Raw genomic sequence first — 18872 nt, 5'->3', positions numbered from 1 at the left:
CTGGGCCTGAGTGCTGTCCCTCAGCTCTTCAGCTCAAGGCTAGCACTCTACCACTTGAGCCACAGCGCCACTTCTGGCTTTTTTTTTTCTTTTTGCTTATATGGTGCTGAGGAATCGAACCCAGGGCCTCAGGCACGCAAGGCAAGCGCTCTACCACTGAGCCAACTTCCCAGCCCCTACTTTTTTCTTTTTAAAAAACATACATAGTGTTACGGATTGAAACCAATACTATGCTAACTCAACAGCCTATCACTGAGCTCCACCCCAACCCCTAGTGATCTGTCACCTAACAAATCCCTTACTACTGGTGTTTGAACTTTGGGCTGTGTGCTCTCACTCAGCTTTTTTGTTCACAGATAATACTGTACCACATGAGTCACATTTCCAGTTCTGGCTTTTTAGGTGGTTAACTGAAGATAAAGAGTCCCCTGAGTTTATCCACTCAGGCTGACTTTGAACCCTGGTCCTCAAATCTCAGCCTTCTGAATTCCTCAGACTCTAGCCCATGAGATACTGGTGCCCAGCAACAAATCTTTTACCAGATCTTTCTTAAGTATTCTGTTGCACTGATCCTCTGACCTCCTTGGAAATTACAACTCCCTGGAAATGGTTTTCTTTTCCACACCCTCTGTCTTCTTTCTTACCCCTGGAGTTGTTAAAGATCGCCTGCATGGAACCAAAGTCTCGTGTGCTGCTCTGTATCCATCTTTCAAAGGGAAGGTAATGCAGAGGCCATATGGATATTCGCGTCTTGTCTACTCATCTCTTTTTGCCATTTTTATCATCTTTAGTCTTCTGTCCACATGCCAAGAAAAAAGTCTGAATCTAACCCACTACCCACCACATGAGACTATCTCAAGAGCCCACCCTTCAATCTATATCAAATGTGAAAATATTTCCCCAGAAACCTAAATGTTACTTGATTCTTCAGGTAAACCATCAGCACATCAAAGCAGCCCAGTTTCACAAGGTAAATTTAGAGAAACTTGAAGATGTAAAGTCCTAAGCAATTAATATATTTCCACCTTACAAAGTAAGGTGTGTGTGTGTGTGTGTGTGTAACACCAGTTCTTGGGCTTGAACTCAGGGCCTGGGCACTATCCCTGAACTTTTTTTCCCCAAGTCTAGAGCTCTACTCTACCACTTAACACGCAGCTCCACTTCCAGTCTCTTGGCAGTTAATTGGAGATGAGAGTCTCATGAACTTTCCTGCTGAGCTAGCTTTGAACTGCAATCTTCACATCTCAGCTTCCTCCCAAATAGCTAAGATTACAGGTGTGAGCCACGGGCATCCAACCTAAGTAAGTTTTTGTTTTTTTTTTGTCGGTTATGGGGCTTGAACTCTGGGCCTGGGTGCTGTCCCTCAGCTCTTCTCAGCTCAAGGCTAGCGCTCTACCACTTGAGCCACAACACCACTTCCAGTTTTCTGATAGTTTATTGGAGATAACAGACTTTTCTTTCCAGGCTGGCTTTGAACCATGATTCTCAGATCTCAGCTTTCTTAGTAGCTAGGATTGCAGGTGTGAGCCACTGTTGCCCGGCAAGATTTTTTTTTTCATATTACTTGCATTAATTTAATTTCTTGTTAAGCTCACTCAATTCATTTGGAGTTCCTTCCCCCAAAAGTGAGTAGCTGGATGACATCTTTTTTGGTGTAAATTTGGCTACCTAAGACATATTAGGCTGGCAACATTACTAGCCTAATTCTAAAATGGGAGTGAGAGTGTTGAACTACCTTGGAACTATTAAATTTTACTTCTTAAAAAGTAATGATAGAAGCTGGGCGCCAGTGGCTCATTCCCAAAACCCTAGCTTCTCAGGAGGCTGAGATCTGAGGATTGCAGTTCAAAGCCAGCCTGGGCAGGAAAGTTTGGGAGACTCATTTCCAATTAAGCACCAGAAAACTGGAAGTAGTGGTGTGGCGCAAAGTGGTAGAATGCTAGTTTTGAGTGAAAAAGCTCAGGGACAGAGCCAGGCCCTGTTTTCAAGCCCTATGACAAAAAAAAAAAAAAGAGAGAGAGAGAGAGATCCTGACTGAAAATTACCCACATCAGTGAATGGGAAGACTCACCCCCCCTAGGATGGTTGTTGATATTGATAAAAGTCAGCTAAGTTTATTGACTTGACTCAACAAAATGTCACTGCTATTGTGACATCAGAATTCTACTCTAGAGTAAACAACAAAGGGAATAAAAAATGAGAGATGGGCAGGCTGAACAAGATGCAGAGAAGTGAACTAAACCAGGTCCAAGAGTTACTTCCTTTATGAAAATAGCCAGGCATAATAGTTCATGCTTGTAATCCCAGCACTTGGGAAGCTGAGGCTAGGAATTGCAAATTTCAGGCCAACACACTATGACTCTTCAGTTCTCTCCCACTCTGAGCAACCTGAGACAACTCTCCTCTCACTTCCATGAGTCCAGAGGTTTTCTATAGAGAACTGAGGTTTCAGAGAAGGCCTAGTTCAAAGGAATCGCTTGGCAGTAAGGGAGGACCCACTGGCTTGGAACTGACTACGAATTGTCTCTGCTACAATATCACAACATCTGACAGTTCCCTCTACACTCTCTGGCCACCAGGACTCTATTGAAAGTGGGGGGGGACGAATCTTTAGAAAAAAATTAGTAAAGTCTCAACTATTTGCATGTGTTATGACTGTGGATTTCTTTGGATTTGTTTTAACCTTTTTAAAATTATTTTTTGGTGCCAGTCCTGGAACTTGAACTCAGGGCCTGGGTGTTGTCCCTGAGCTTTTTTAGGCTCAAAGCTAGCATGCTACCCTGTGAGCCATAGCTCCACCTTGGGCTTTTTGCTGGTTAACTGGAGATGAGTCTCACAGACTTTCCTGACTGAACTGGATTCAAACTGCAAATTGCTGGTGCCTGGCTTTTTACAACCCAATTCCATTCTCACCTACACTAAGGGTAGAAAAAAAAAATCACAGAGTAATACAATTTGTGGCCAAGAAAGATGAACCTGTTTAGTATTAATAAATAACCCCATGGTATGGCAGTTTATTTGGTGTAAAGGATTTTAAATTCATTGCCCCTTATAAAAATTTCAGTAAGTCTGTGAGGTAATACAACCACTAATCCTACTTTAGAGATGGGGAAACTGAGTCTTAAGTAAAGGTCATGAAGGGTAGTTGTGGTGAAGCTGGAATTAAATCCAGGAAGACTATCCTCATGAGTTGTGTGGTACTTTCCACTATTACATTTGATTCTTAGTTTTGAATTTTCAGCAGAATAAGGAAAACTATAGTCAGTGGCATTCCTTCTTTCTCTACTCAGCATGGAGAACTTGGCTGTGTGTTTTTTGTCTAATGCTCTCCACCCTGTAGCTCAAACTGTTGGCAGAGACATCTTTCATAGTCACTGAATTGGTATTTAAGATCTATAGGTTAAAGAAGCTTGTTCTGGTGGAATGTAACTAGTATAAAACCTGAAGCACTACTTCATGTGATGACAAGGTCAACATCAATAGTGAAGTCATACAGCATAAACCCTTCAACATGTGATGAAAACAACACTCTCTATGATCTTCTCCCCAGGTCCAGAATTCCAGTCAATAATGAAAACAAAAACCAATCTATTAGATGGGTGGCTTTCACATACCTTATTCCTCAAGACTGCCAAAGACCAACACAGAGTGTGAATAAGGTTGAAGTATTTTATATGTGTGAAAATTCATTTAGAGACTTTGCTCTACATTTGCTGTCAAGACCAGCACTCTCCCACTTGACCCACAACTCTACTTTTGTCTTTTTTGTTTTGTTTTATGGACATCCTGGCCCAGGCTGGTTTCAAACCTTTATCCTTAGATCTCCTTAGTTTTTCATGGAGTGTTATTTTCCTTTTCATCCTGACTTTATGAATGAAAGCACTGAGTTTCCTTTATCTACTTTTGTAGGTTCTAGTTCACTTGGTTTCACCTCAGGCCTTCAGCTATAAAACTTCTAGCTAGTTGTGATGGTTTAAAATTATCTTCAAATCTTTTTATAGTCCTCAGAGGAAGAGTCTGATTCTCCTCCTCCCTCAGTGGGAGCCAGACTTAAGCCTCTCACCTCTAATAAATAGAATGTGGTGGGAGTGAGGAAATGTGACTTCCAAGATTGCATCATAAAAGGCCCTGCTGCTTCTGATCTCTTGAACCACTCACACGAGGAAGTCAGTGCCCTGTTTTAAGGATACTCTAGCAGTGTGGAGAAGCCTTACATGGCAAGCTGATCAGCTGTGTGTGAACTGCTCTAAAAGTGGATCCTCAGGCTCAGATAATAGCAGCTACACACAACTGTAACCTTACAAAAGATTTCAGCCAGAAGCTTTCAAAGTTACCCATACCTGAATTTGGGGCCCACTGTCAGAGATGATAAATGTTTCATATTATTTAAGAATGGTAAGCCTAAGGTTGATCCATTCTGTAGTAACAGATAAGTAATATACCACTTTTCTTACATAAATACAAGGACTTTCTTACATATATGAAGGACTAGCATAAAAATGTATGGGGCTGGGAAGGTGGCTCAGTGCTAGAGCGCTTGCCTTGCATGCATGAGGCTCTGGGTTCAATTCCTCAGCACAACATAAGCAGAAAAAGCTGGAAGTGGCACTGTGGCTCAAGCGGTAGAGCACTAGCCTTAGCTGAAGAGCTGAGGGACAGTGCCCAGGCCCAGAGTTCAAGCCCCATTACCAACAACAACAAAAAAAAAGTATGGTGCTAGGAGTCAGTGGCTCATACTTATACCTAGCTATTCAAGAGATTTGAGGATTGCCATTTGAAGCCAGCCCAAGCAGGAAAGTCTGTGAGAATTTTATTTCCAAAACAACCACCAAAAAGCCCTAAGTAGAGCTCTGGCTCAAGTGCTAGAGCACTAGCCTTGAGCAAAAAATCTCAAGGACAATGTCCAGGCCCTGAGTCGGCATCCTCAAATGAAGGCAGTCCTGAGTACTAGTGTCAAGGCTGTTATCTTAGATCCTTCCTGTTGAAGTCTGTCTTCTTGGCAGTTGCTGCTGCCGAATATTTTTTTTTTTCTCAATTGTGGGGCTTGAACTCAGGACCTGGACACTGTCTCTGAGCTCATTCACTCAAGGCTAGTGCTCTACCACTTTGAGCCACAGCATCACTTCCAGTTTTCTGGTGGTTAATTGGATGCACTATCCTATCCAGGCTGGCTTTGACTTGCAGTCCTCAGATCTCTGCCTTCTGAATAGCTAGGATTACAGGCATGAGCCTCCAGCACCCAGACAGTTAAGTATTTTAACACTTTTGTTTGTAGGCTCAGCTTACTTGTAGTTAACCACCCGTAGGTAGAGGAGGGTAATGAACCAATTACACAAAGGCCCTGTTTTTCTTTGACTAAAAATCCTAGGAAAATTGATCCACTTTGCTACAGCTACCTCTGAAACCTTTCTGGACTAGAAAGACAATCAATCACAAATTTGAGAACCTTCCATGGTTTGACTCAGGAAGATGTTTGGGAGATGAAGGCCCCAAATAAGTGCCTAGCTGTTATAAACACCATTTTCCAGTTTTAAAATCTACATAGTTCAAAGGATTTTAGATAGTGTGATAGAGCCAGGTTGGTTCACACTACGTTAAAACCAAGCTGGACTGATTTTTTTTTTCCAAGTTGACCTTCCCTTTTTCCAGAGACTCAATTACAAAACTTACCTGTTTTGTTTGCTTTGGTGTAACACTCACTGTTCTATTAATTATCTTTCTAGAATATTCACCAACAGGGCCCCTGAAGAATTGAAGAGTTCCTTTCTCAGAGGGCTAAGAAAACCCTAAGGCAAGCTCCAAGATGTGGCCAGTTGTTGCCAATTTGGGCTCACAGTGCAATGATGGTAACCCTGAATGTGGGAACAGTATGTAAGGCGCAGGAACCCAGTGAGCATCCGAGACTAGAAAAAGAACTTGTTCTCCCAAGCATACATAGAGGTCTGTGTGTGTCCCAGGACACTGGGAAGATAAGACCAAGGAGTTTCATTTCAGTTGTGCCAATTGTATCCAGAGAACAATGGCCATTAAGTGGTGCTCAATCTATAATTCTTTTTCCTCTACTCAGGGGATTAGAGACAAACACAAGCAGGTTAAATTTAGACTTTGGGGTTTTGCTTTCACTCCTGTCAGCTCCAATTCATACTCTGTGAAAGGGCAGATCTTGCCTTCTGCCCATCCCATGGAAGATTCATTTTCTCCACTAGCAAGAGATGGCAGTAACATCCAGGATGCATGGGGGAAGCTGCTGGCATTGGAACAAACTGCATTTCTTTTAGGAGAGGAGAAAACTCTTGAGAGGAACTGCAACATATTTTAGTAGTTTGGCATTTTGTTCTTGCCTTGTTTGTGTGTTTAATCTCAAAAAACGGGCTGCACTGCTGATACTATACAAGTTCAAGGCTAAATATCCAAAGGGATGCCAGTAGCTCTTGGTTCAGAAGACAGCAAAAATTCTTCAAAATTTTTTTTCATGATATGACCAGAATGCTTTTTTTTTTTTTTTTTTGCTGGTACTGGGGCTTGAACTCAGGGACATGTGTTCTTGCTTGGCTCAGCTGGCTCCATCTCCATTTAAGACTTTAAGAATCTTATGAACTTGTCTGCACACACCGGCTTCAAACTGTCATTTTAATTGGACATTGTTATGTAAGTATCAAGTAGCTGACTCCTTTTTATAAAATTCAAGTAAGTTTTAGGGCTTTCTCTCCATTTTTCCCTCCTCTGGAAGTGGCCATAAAGCACTTTTGACTCAGAGCAGGTTAGGTCTAATTCTTGGAAACTTCAGAATATACCATTTTTTTCTTTTGTGGGGCTTGAACTTGGGGCCTGGGCACTGTCCCAGGCCTTGAGCTCTTTTGCTCAAGGTTAATGCTGTACCATTTTGAGCCACAGCACCATTTCTGGTTTTCTGGTGGTTATCTGGAGATAAGAATCTCATGGACTTTTTTCTGCTTGGGCTGGCTTCGAACCACAATCCTCAGATCTCAGCCTCCCGAGTTGCTAGGATTAAAAGTGTGAGCCACCGGCACCTGAATAATACCATTTTTAGGTAGAATGTTGGCAGAAAGCTATCTATGGCACTATTTCACAGATATAGGTGTCCTGCTATTTTCTGTAAAGATTTTAAGCATTTTGGACATAGTAACACAACATGTTTTACCTACTCCAGAAATTCCTTGGACGAGTGGGATTTGTGTCTCTCAGGATGCCACACCCTCTTGTCCTTGGTAAGGTGCCCACATCTCCCTCCAAGTAGTCGTCCCTCCAGGTGGAACACAGAAAGGACAGGCTGATGGAAATGTGGGCTGAATTCCTCCATTGTCCACACTCACTGCTGTGTTCAGCTCTTAGAAACAATGATGCTTATGATATGCATGCTGTCAGAGTAATTGATAATAAGTATCAAATGTTTAGAATAGTGCCTAGTGAACAGCAAGCCCTTAACAATGTTAGCAGGTGGGCTGGGATGTAGCTCAGTGGCAAAGTGCTTGCCCAGCAACTGCAACATCCTGGGTTTGAGGACAAAGTTAGCTGATAATGTTTATAGGGATTGGCAGCTATGCAAATACAGTAAGTCAGAACTGCAGGGTTATTAAAGACAAACAGCTCATATTTTAAAATCTGAATTAGACAATTTGTATTCTAAAACACACATACACAAATCTGTACCAATTAAATACAATAAAGTTGAAAGGGGATATAAATTACAGGTTTTTCTTTTTAAAAACAGACAATAGTAAAATAACTACAGTCAGTTCACTATACACAAAAAGTCATGAACAGCAGCTTTTCAATAAAGTCTCCAATATATCTGACTCATTTATGGATGCAAGAACTTAAAAAAGGTACATACAGCAGGCTGTACACATTCTCTTGCTCTTCCTCTCATGACATGTCTGCATCTGTACAGACCAGTTATACAGGAAGCTACAGAATAGGTAAAGTACTGTAGTACAAATGTCCACAAGCATAACTCTACAGTGTCTCCATTCACAGGAGAACTTTACAACTGAAGACAGAGCCGCAAAGTACATCAACCATCTTCAAACAGTGAATAGTGAACCTGTGAACTCTGTAGTTCAGGCCATCTTGTCAGCATTTTTTTTTTCATAATTAACAGCAAAACCACACCACAGTGAAATTTTTCAATCCCAACACACACACACACACACACACACACACACACACACATACATCCTTCCTCTAGTTCCCAACCCCAACCCTTGGTGCTCCTTTGTGTTTGCTTACAGTAATACTGCTCTCTGCATTGTACCTGCCTGATTGGGCTGAACCAAGGTACAGGAAACGCTGGGCTGGAGTGACAGCCCCAGTCATTTTCAATGGTTATAATACAATGTCAAGTCAACAGGTGTTGGGCCAGGTGGGAAACAATAGCTGGGAGATTTCTCAGTGTGCTTAGGAAACAGAGGACAGAGAAGGGGCAGCACATGGCCTGGTAGCCAAGGGAAGTATGGCACCAAACTTGCAGTCATATATGCTCACTAAAACAAGTGGACACCAAAGACGTTCAATTTCATGTAAGTTCTTTGGTTATATAAAGAACAGTATCTGTAACCTTTCCTGTAAAGATGGATTTGCAGATTTATCCTTAGGCAATAAAATAATTTTCATCTGCTTATGTAAAAACAATTGCCCAAGTTATGTGGTAATAAAGTCCAGTACCTTATAATTTTCTATAAACATTTTATGTGCATTTTAGTGTGCAGCCTGTCTCTGAACAGACATACTATAGATACACATTTCATATACATAATATATATTATTTACACAAAACAAATTAGAGCATTGACTCAGAGTCTACCATAAGAACTGATTAAAACTGTACAAGAATAAAGTCCGTTTGAATCTGTAGAGGTCTCTACACCGCGGGGATGTGTAGTAGTAAGTGCAAACAAAAATACTGTCACTTAATTCGATCCAGAATTTCAGTTATCATGCTTTCTGGAAAAAGCAGAGGCTGCAAGTCACCCCAGTGGCAAAGTGCTGCTTCTCCAGCTGGGGTGGGGAGGCACGTGGCTCCCTGTGCTGGTCTGAGGTCAGGCTGGGTTGGAGCAAGTTGTAAGATGGGGCTGGTGCTTTTTCATGATGACCAGGTGAACAGAGCTGTTGAGCTGTGGCCAAGCCTGGGCACGCCTGCTGCCTCTCACCGTGTGGCTGTGCTCTCCTGGAATGCAGAGGCTAGTGAGTCTAAGCTCCTTTTCCCTACCTCTACAAGGGGCCCACCCCTAAGGGGGCTCTTTCTGAAGGGGCCTGCTGGACTAAATTTATTATGGAATCCACACCACACAAGAGAAAAACTTAGGCCAAAGATGAACCTCCTACGAAGTGATCCATGCATGCTCTAAGTCACTAAAATCAAGTTTTAGTAAAGAGTTCTCAAATAGACTTTAATACTGTCAGAACAAATGTGCTTGCCTAACACTCAAACCCTAGCAGTGCAAACAACAAAACACTAATATGACAAAAAGCAAACAAAAAACCACAAAAAAATTAAAGCAAAGAAACAAAACCCCCTCTATCCTGTTATTTTGGTTCAACATTTTTTCAGAATCCACTTTTTTTTTGCCAGTCCAGAGGCTTGAACTCAGGGTCTGGGCACTGTCCCTGAGCTGCTTTTGCTCAAGACTAGCATTCTACCACTTGGGCCACAACGCCACTTCTGGCTTTTTCTGCTTATGTGGTACTGAGGAATCAAATCTAGGGCTTCCTGCATGCTAGGCAAGCTCTCTACCACTAAGGCACATTCCCAGCCCAGAATCCACTTTTAAGACAAGCCGTTTTGTCAGGGACACACTATTGCAAGATCTCCTGGAAGAGAAGCTTTTTGTATTTGTTGGGTTCTAAACAATCTAGGCAAGAGGGGTTGTGACATCTCTTCCCTCTTTCGTGGCCCACAGTCTCAGGAAGTCTCTTAGACACTCCACTTTCCCTTACTTTATCCTGAAGGGGGGTTGTGAAAACTTCATTTCCCCTCTTCCACTATATATGGATCAACATTTGAGGGTGGTATAATTCCTGGGAATTTGATGTTTTGCAGGGTGCCTTTCTCATTGAGGGTTGAGAAGAAAACCCAATTCAGGTTTTCATTTCAAGACCAATAGGGGGAAAATGTTTTCCTTGCAAGAACAAATTTGACCAGTGAATGACTTTCTTTTTTAATAGGATGCTGGGAACTGAACTTGGGACCTTATACACGTTGAGCTAGATCCTCCCATATACGTGCATGCTACACTTCTGGCTTTTGTTGGTTAGTTAGAGATAAAAGTCTCATGGACTTTCCTGCCCAGTCTAGTTTCAAACTAACCCTCAGATCTCAGCCTCTTGAGCAGCTAGGATTACAGGCTTGAATCATGAGAACCTAGCAACATTATTACTCAGGGCCTAGGTTCTGTCCCTGTTTTCTATTTGTTTGTTGTTTTTGTGCTCAAGGCTAGTGTTCTGCCATTTGAACTGCAACTCCACTTCTGGCTTTTTGATGGTTAATTGGAGATAAGAGTCTCATGGACTTTTCTGCCCACATTGGCTCTGAACCTGAATCCTCAGATCAGGTATGAGCCACTGGTGCCCAGCAGCTTTATTATTCTTATAACAAGGAGAGAAAAGCTGTTGTTGTTTAACCTGTAAGAGATCACTGGTTAGTTTTTGGTACTTATTTGTGTATGCTGTGTAAATGACGCTACATGAACATGTTAAAGGCTAGCATAGCATGAAAAGAACACACCTATGATGAGTAAGTTTCTCAAACATTGGTTGGAGAAGTACCATAACTATGGCATCCTTCACCAAGCTTTTGCCTTGTTGGGTTTACTCAGTGTTTTTGCCAAGCCATGATTCTCCCACAACTTATATAGGAATGCGACCAAAAAAGGGGGGCAGGAATGGGGGGGGGCCGCGGGGGATGTGAATAGAAAGAAATGGCAGTGCTTAAGAACAGACTGCTTAGAAGAAGGTGATAATCTCTTGTTTACATAATTCATTTTTTTCTGTAGCAAAAACCTATTTTGTTCCAATATGGAAATTAAATTATAAGCCAATCTGGTTAACAGCCAAAATCCAAACTTCAATTGCTCAGGAAATCTGCTCACTCCTTCCTGAAACACCCTTTTTCACCAGATTACTGTTGTTTCTTACAGTTGCTGATGTGGTTTTTCTTTTCTAGTGCTGGGAATGGAATCCAGGACTAATGATCTACCACTAAGCTACACCCTCCCAGTCCAGTGTTTTTCTTTCTTACTGATACAAAGTAAAACAAGATATAGGAATCAAAGGATACACAAATTAATTCTCATGGTAGATGCTATCATTATTTGGAGATAGGCCAAAGCCACCAGAGAATTAACATGACATTAAATGATCCTTAGCCACCTGAATATTAATTCAACATCGATTCATATGCCAATTTCAGAAAATCTATTGGTCCTATATTTCATGGTTCCCAAAGCAGATCTGCTCTTCATAAGGGAATGACCTGCACAGACGGGGAGCTTGCTCCCCAGTGGGCCTGTGTTCCCTACAAAGTTTACTGTGGTGAAGGACCTCTGGGGGTAGGTGTACAATTAGACATGCTCACGGAGAACCCAGAACCCAGTGGGCTGCCTCTGAAGTGTATTACCTGGTTATTCTCTAACTTGTTATGCGTCTGTCCAGCATCCGGTGGCCCACCTGGGACACTCTCACTGTCTGCTTTATTTGGTAGGTGTCTCCTACCAGATGGCTGTCCAGCAGAAGAATCTGTCAAACCATCAAAATCTTTTCCATCTGACACACCCATGAACTCTGTGAAGGAATGATCCTCCAGGATGTTCATGGTATGTTCTACCGTCACCTCCCTGGGGCAGAAATCTCTGGCCAGTTGACCATTTTTGCTGGGGCAGGCATCTAGTTCTGAATGCGAACCATTCCTGCACATCACTTTAGAGTTTTTCTCAGGGGTGCTCTGGGATGAAGTGTTCCCTTTGGCTAAGGCACTGTTTTCCTTGAGTGGCACCACAATGATTTTATCCTTTTCCAAGACTTTTTCTTCCTCCATCAATTCTTTGCTTGAGGATGGTCTGAAATCATGCACAACGGAAGGCCCAGGGTGCTCACTGGAGTCTGGCTCCTTCATCTGAATGGTGAGCTGGTCTGAGCTATCGCTAGAAGGGACCACCATGTCAGACAGAGTGGCATTGGAGGCACTGTGTGAAAAGTAGCCACTGGTAATACTGCTGGTGGTAGGGCTACGAGACACTTCCTTCTCCAAGACCCGTGAGTTTGTCAGATCCACTTTAGAAGAAAACCATTCCCTGTTCTCCAAGCTGGCATTGTAAACACTGAAGTCAGCAAACTCCACAGGTACATAAGGCTGGGAACTTATCAGCTTCCGGTTAATAGCTTCCAGCTCATTTTCTTCCTCTTCAGAGTCCTGGAGGAATGAAGCAAACTTCAGTTACTAACTCTTTGTGGAAACAGTATTATTTTGACAAGTTTTAGCTACTTCACTATGAAAGGCTCTTACTCTCACATCTTCAATTTTTCTCCCTTTTTCTTCAAGTCTGATCAAATCTTGTTACCTATTGTAGACATGAGCATTCTATTCTCTGAGCTCTGTGAATATAAAATCTAATATAAAGGCACTTCTGTGCTCGCTCCAGGTTAATGAGAAACTTTACCTTCTTTGGTTTATGAAAAGGAATGGTTTTAAAGTACAGTGGTTACTCATAACATTTTCTCTTTTCCCATTGAGCAGAAGGAAAGCTCAAAACAGAACGGCCATTCCTGCATTTGGTCTTGAAATCTTCACCTTGGAAGCAAGGTATGGTGGCAAAGGCACTCTGTGAGAAGTTTCTGAACTGTTTTATGAGGGGAAACAGTAACATAAAACTCGCTATAGCAGAAAGGCAAAGAATACAGTTTCAGCCCTTATTCTCAGTATTACACTAAATATGGTAACATAGCAAAATATTAATATTTTTTGAGGGGCATGCATTTGGTTAGAAAATGAGGAACATAGGTAGTGAGTTTAAATGAAACTCTCCATTATGAAGTTTTGGAACTTTGTAAAGATTGCTAACTATGCAAAAATGGGTGTCATTACCTCCTCAATCTCTTATCAAAATGAATGATGGTTAAAAACATTTGGTAGAAAACATTGTATAACATGTGGTATTGTATGTTCAAATAAAAATAAATGTTATTTCTTATTATTTTAAATTAGCCTCATTAACCAGCATCAATGCAAACATTGCCTTTTACTGAGTATAAAACTCAGGGCCTCACACATGCTAGTGCAAGCTCTTTACCACTTGAGCTATGCTTCCAGCCTACAACATTGCTTTATAAATCTGATTTTAAAATTGCCTGAGCATTTGGAGTATTGGTGGTCAGCTGAAAGAGATATGGTCCCTCTCTCAGTGAGATAAGACGTGGGCCCTTGCTTTTATAACAATCCTGAATTCTGCTTGGGTGGCTGCAAGTCTCATTTGAAGCACAACTTAGAACCTTAGAAGTTCTTAGGTTTTTTCCCCCACTGGTCATCTGGTTTGACAAGCTATTTAAATTGCCTGTACAACTGTAAGGACTAACTGACTGTAAAAATGCAGAACCAAAGAATTACTCATTAAGGGGGTGGGGAGAGAAGGGAGGATGACATGTGAGAGACAGCAACCATCACAATGTAGCAGATGGCTGTTTACAAATGATGGTAAGTTTCATTTGTGTGTGTGTGTGTGTGTGTGTGTGTGTGTGTGTGTGTGTCTGTGTGTGTGTGACCAGTACTGGGGCTTGAGCTCTTGTTTGGCTTTTTCGTTCAAGGTTGGTACTCGACCACTTAAACAACAGCTCAATTTCTAGCTTTTTGCTGGTTAACTGGAGATAAGAGTCTCATAGATATCTGCCCTGGCCAGCTTCAACCTGAGATCCTTAGATCTCAGCCTCCTGAGTAACTAGGATTACAGGCATGAGCCACCAGCATCTGGTTTTGGAGAGACTCTTCTCTTCAATTAAGCAACCCCCCCCCAAAAAAAAGCTGGAAGTGGAGCTGTGGCTCAAGTCGTTGAGCAAAAAAGTTCAGGGACAGTACCCAGGTCCTGAGTTCAAGCCCCAGGACCAGAGCAAAAACAACATCAAAAAGTGTGTGGATATTACTACTTCTCAAGAATGATTGCGATTCTTTCCATTAGTCTGACTCACTGATTGTCTGTTTTTTCCAGAATGCAAGAGAAAAAAAAATGAATTAGGATCAAAGAAAGAAATAGTTTACATAAACTTATAATGTGAAAATAAAATCTCAGATCAAACAAACAATGTACTTAAATGCTACCAGAGCACCCTGGAAGACTCTCCGTGGAGTCATTTAAACAGAACAGGCAGTAGCTTCAGAGACAGGAGTGCTCAGAAAGCTGGCTTTCAAAGGAGAGTGGAAGTGCCCTTCTCAAGTCAGACCCCAGTAAGAAAAGAGTTTCATCCAACCATACTTAGCGTATTTCAGGGCACACTTCATTACAAAGTATATTTCAGAGTACACTTCATTACAACATTTAACTGCTGCTTAAAATTTGTTGGGTCAAGAGGATCTGGTTCTATCGCACACTCTATAGGTGAGCTGAGTTTTATGTTAAGCCATTTAACGAAAATAATGACAGGACCCACGTGAACTGTGACCTATATGCTGCACAGCTCTGAGGGGCATCTGGCAGTCCTTGGATGTATTGTGCCAAAATAGATTGTTCTGATAGGTTTAAGTTTTATGTCTATGCACATCAGGGAAGAGAGTCATGACAATGAACAGACAGAACCAATCAGACATAGACCCAGACAATTTAAGAGCTAACTGACTAGCCTACCCCTGAGTCCTTATCAACAGGACAAGAGGTGGTCAGGTAAATGAGTTGATTATGATTCACAGAGATGAGGGGGTAGATGAAGAAGTGAAGGTCTTATATCTTCTTCTCCATCACAAACCAGGACAAAGGCTTTGAACAGAACAGGGAGAACCCAGAAGCAGAGGACAGAAAGAGGGACAGAAAAAAGGGAAAATAGTACATGCCTTCTTCATGATAGGAGCATCATTTCTTTTTGGGGGTGGGGATGGGGGTTGGGGTGGCTGGATATGCAGGTACTGGGGCTTGATCAGAGCCTGGGTGCTGTCCATTAGCTTTTTGCTCAAGACTCTACCACATCTACCACTTAAGCTATATACAACTCCACTTCTGGCTTTTTGATCGTTAATCAGAGATAAAGAGTCTGGAACTTGTCTGCCCAGGCTGGCTTGAAACTCAACCTCCTCAGTAGCTGGGATTACAAGCAGGAGCCACTAGTGCCTGGCTCAGGAACACTGTTTCTTAAGATCTATTAGTAGCCCATGCAGGCAAGTAGCTAACTGCAGGTCAGGATTAAGCTGTAGTTGGTGTTCACACAGTGGTGAGCAATAGCAGCATATTCTGGAGCTGTTAAAGGATCTCACACTAAGGAGGATGGATCTAATACAACCTAGCTGGGAATGAAACCCTCTACACTCTGCCTAACACAGGTCATATGCAGGCATAAACACCATGCAGCCTCCTCTCATCTGAGGCTGGTTTTATTTTTTTTCCTAAGCATTAAGAAGCAACAAAAGAGGGAAAACTGAGACAAAATTGGGAAATTCTTCCAGGCTGGAAAAATATACAGGCTCTCAAAATTTTTCAAATGAGGTTATAAATGGATAATGTGTACTGCTTGGCCTAACTGTTCTCAAAAGCTTTATCTCAAATGTGTTGATTTAAAAAGCACGTACTAGGGAATGGAGTTTTGCAGGTAGGGTTTCAACCTACTGGTGATAGAACAGAGATAAGCCATCCTGAAAGCAAGGCTGAGAACAACAGATTGAGACGTATTTTACCAGCTAACTAACAAAGGTTACCTGTGCTAGAGGGATGATGGTGCAATGGGTGGCAATGAACTACCGAGCAGCTACAAACTACAGAATTATCTTGGCAGTAGCATCAGGCAACATAGAAAAAGCTTTCAAACATATCCACAGCTAAATGCATGATTTACTTACTCCAAGTAAGTGCAATTCCTCTAGGTAGATTAACTTCAGAATCTGGGTCATATGTATAGGCACATTAGAAAGATTTCAGTATTAGTCAAAAGTGATCTCTTAGTTATACTGTTCTTAAGACCAGAATCATCAAAGTGTTTTCTTTTTCTTTTAGCTAAGCAAACTTATACTAAGCAAAAATAAGTGTTAAAAAATAGAATGAACACTTAGAAGAAAAAAAAATCACAAGTCACAGACATATTCATGCAAAAGACTCAACATGTCTTAATTTCTTCTAAAGCATTTGGAAGAGTCCGTGAAAGGGCTTTAAACCCACCACCAGGCAATTATGACAGAAATGGTTCCAGAACTTACAATCTTCTTCTCACGTTTGCTACTGTGTTCTACTGGCATGCTGCTGCCATTGCTTCCTGAGGGTACAATGCAGCCAGGGTTATATGCCTGAGATGGAGACATGCTCTGCAAAGGTTAAGACACACAGATGCATCACACACAAAAGATGACAACCTCTGAAACACCTATTAAGTACATGCATGTTAGACAAGCAATGCAACAGTTCTATTACACATGAGTAATGCAGCAGCCAGTTTTGCAGGCCAGAGTTGTGAACTACTGATGAAATCTGACAGGACTACACAGATTTGGTGGCAAAAAGAAAAGAAAACAAAAGACAACAAAAAAGTTTTCCTTAAAAAACGAATCAATAAAAGCTTTTAGTATTTTCAAAATATCCAGAGGACATCTCTTTCTCATTTGAAAGGTTAAAATGTGTGTATGTGTGTGTGTGTGTGTGTGTGTACTTTGAAAAGCCACTGACACAAAGGAGTAAAACCACAGAAATAACAACCACCAAAAACTTCAACCTCATCCTATGTGCTTGAGAAAGAGGTATCCAAGAACAGGGGCCACAGAGTGATAAACTCGTGCTTGTCTGCATGCAGCATTCCACTTGCGAGTACTAACAGCCATTCTCTGCAGACACCACCAATCCATCCTGTTTCATACCATACAAACTAGCCAGGCATTTACCTCTTGGCTTAGAAGAGGTCTTGCTTCAAGAGCTATCCTTTTCTTATGTTCCTCTTTTACAGGCATTAGGGGTTTGAAAAACTTTGGCGGCTGGGGGGAGAATGCTTTAAAAGGGCTGACCGTTAAGGCATGAGGATTCTCCGATGTACAACCTGAGAAAGACAAAGAGGTGTGAGTATATGGATACAGAGCATTTTTTTTCTCACTTCACCCAGGAAGCTGGGCAATAACCCATTGTTGATAGAGTATGGATATAAAATGTCTCCAAAGGCTCTTCTGTTGAAGGCTCAATCCTCAGCTGGTGGTGTTAGGAAGTGATTGGATTATGAGGGCTCTAACTTCATCTACTGATGAGTTCACAGATGAATGAATTAGGAGATGGGAGAACAAATGGTGGAAGATGGTCATTGGGAGACTTGTCTTCAAAAGGAGTTTCTTGTTTCTGGCCCCTCCTCTCCATCTTTTTGCCCCTTAGTGGGACCAGATGAAGAGCTACCCCTACCACACATTCCTGATGCTATGATATCCTCAGGCCCAGAGCAATGGAATCAACTGACCCTGGCCTGAAACCTCTGCACTCAGAGCCAAGATAAACCCTTTCTTCTTCTGCTTACCCTCAGGTATTTTGTCACAGCAATAGAAAGGGGACTAAAATACTTCACACAGTAGGGTCTTATATAACAGGGAATACATAGCCAAATGGTTAAGCACTGAAATGGACTTTGGCAAAAAGAAGGATAAGTCTGTATAGTCATAAAGCATTACTAAAGGCAAGAGTGAGAAAAACTAGAAGTGATAGTTTTCTACCCTCTTTTGAAAATTGGGTAATACTTACCAGGCCAATTTTAGTTCATGCTGTCTTGCCAAATCTGAATTCTGAGCCCTTAGAGTCAGATATTTTGCTTCCTATATCATCTATCTTATTTCATTTGAAATAAGATAGATGATATAGATTTGACATTTGAAAATATCAACCAGAGGCTTAAGAAGTACACTCAATGAATGAATATTGTATATACTTTCATGTAATTCCCTGTTTTCCTCAGGACAACTAGCTCCATCTAAGAAAAGGTAATTCTTGCTTTCTTGTTCTCTGTGTGTATGTCTCTCTCTCTCTCTGTCTCTGTCTCTGTCTCTCTCTCTCTCTTCCTTGTTTGGCTTCTTTCTCCTTTATTTTCTTAGTTCTTATAACAATGAAATTTAGTAGGTGAAAATACAAAGTATAAGCTGATTTATATTTTCATTTTTTTTTTTTTGTCAGTCATGGGGCCTGAACGCTGGGCCTGAGCACTGTCCCTCAGCTCTTCAGCTCAAGACTAGTGCTCTACCACTTGAGCCATAGCACCACTTAATGGCTTTTTCTGCTTATGTGGTGCATGAGGAATCGAACCAGGGCTTCATGCATGCGAGGCAAGCGCTCTACCACTGAGCCACCTTCCCAGCCCCTGATTTACATTTTCAGAGAATGATGTCCCCTCAGACATTGGGAGGCTGTATTTAGGTAATTTTGTCACTGATCAAATTCACTTCTGGCATCACTTCTGAACCAGATTCATGTTTTCTTCAACGTTCCTTTGAGTACAGAAACATGACAGAGGTAGATATTCCTTTGTAGGGAAAAACCAAGTAAGAATTGCGTGTCTCAAAATGACTTCAAACTTAGAACAGGCTGCAATGAAGAACACTTTGGAAAATCTAAAGCTATATACATAAAGTGCTGTATTGTTGGGCTGAGGCTGTAGCTCAGTGGCAGAGAGACTACTATGTGAGGCCCTCCAGGTTCAAACCCAACCCCCCC

General features: G+C 41.7%; 1 protein-coding gene across 1 annotated transcript in view; it reads right to left on the bottom strand.

Annotated features, from left to right (window-relative positions):
• Positions 1-7614: 7614 nt before the first annotated feature.
• The window catches only part of Kif13a (kinesin family member 13A), a 159245-nt gene continuing 147987 nt past the window's right edge, over positions 7615-18872 (bottom strand). The window contains exons 33-35 of the mRNA XM_013030417.1: positions 17075-17226; positions 11636-12427; positions 7615-9187 (exon numbers count right to left, since the gene is read on the bottom strand). Of these exons, the coding sequence (XP_012885871.1) occupies positions 9167-9187; positions 11636-12427; positions 17075-17226 (965 nt within the window). The 3' untranslated portion in view covers positions 7615-9166. The remainder of the gene's footprint in view (positions 9188-11635; positions 12428-17074; positions 17227-18872) is intronic.

The sequence above is a fragment of the Dipodomys ordii genome, unplaced genomic scaffold, assembly GCF_000151885.1.
Source record: "Dipodomys ordii isolate 6190 unplaced genomic scaffold, Dord_2.0 Scaffold130, whole genome shotgun sequence".
Taxonomy (NCBI): Eukaryota; Metazoa; Chordata; class Mammalia; order Rodentia; family Heteromyidae; genus Dipodomys; species Dipodomys ordii.
Note: the sequence above shows the minus strand (reverse complement) of the source record. Positions and strands in the feature narration are given on the sequence as shown.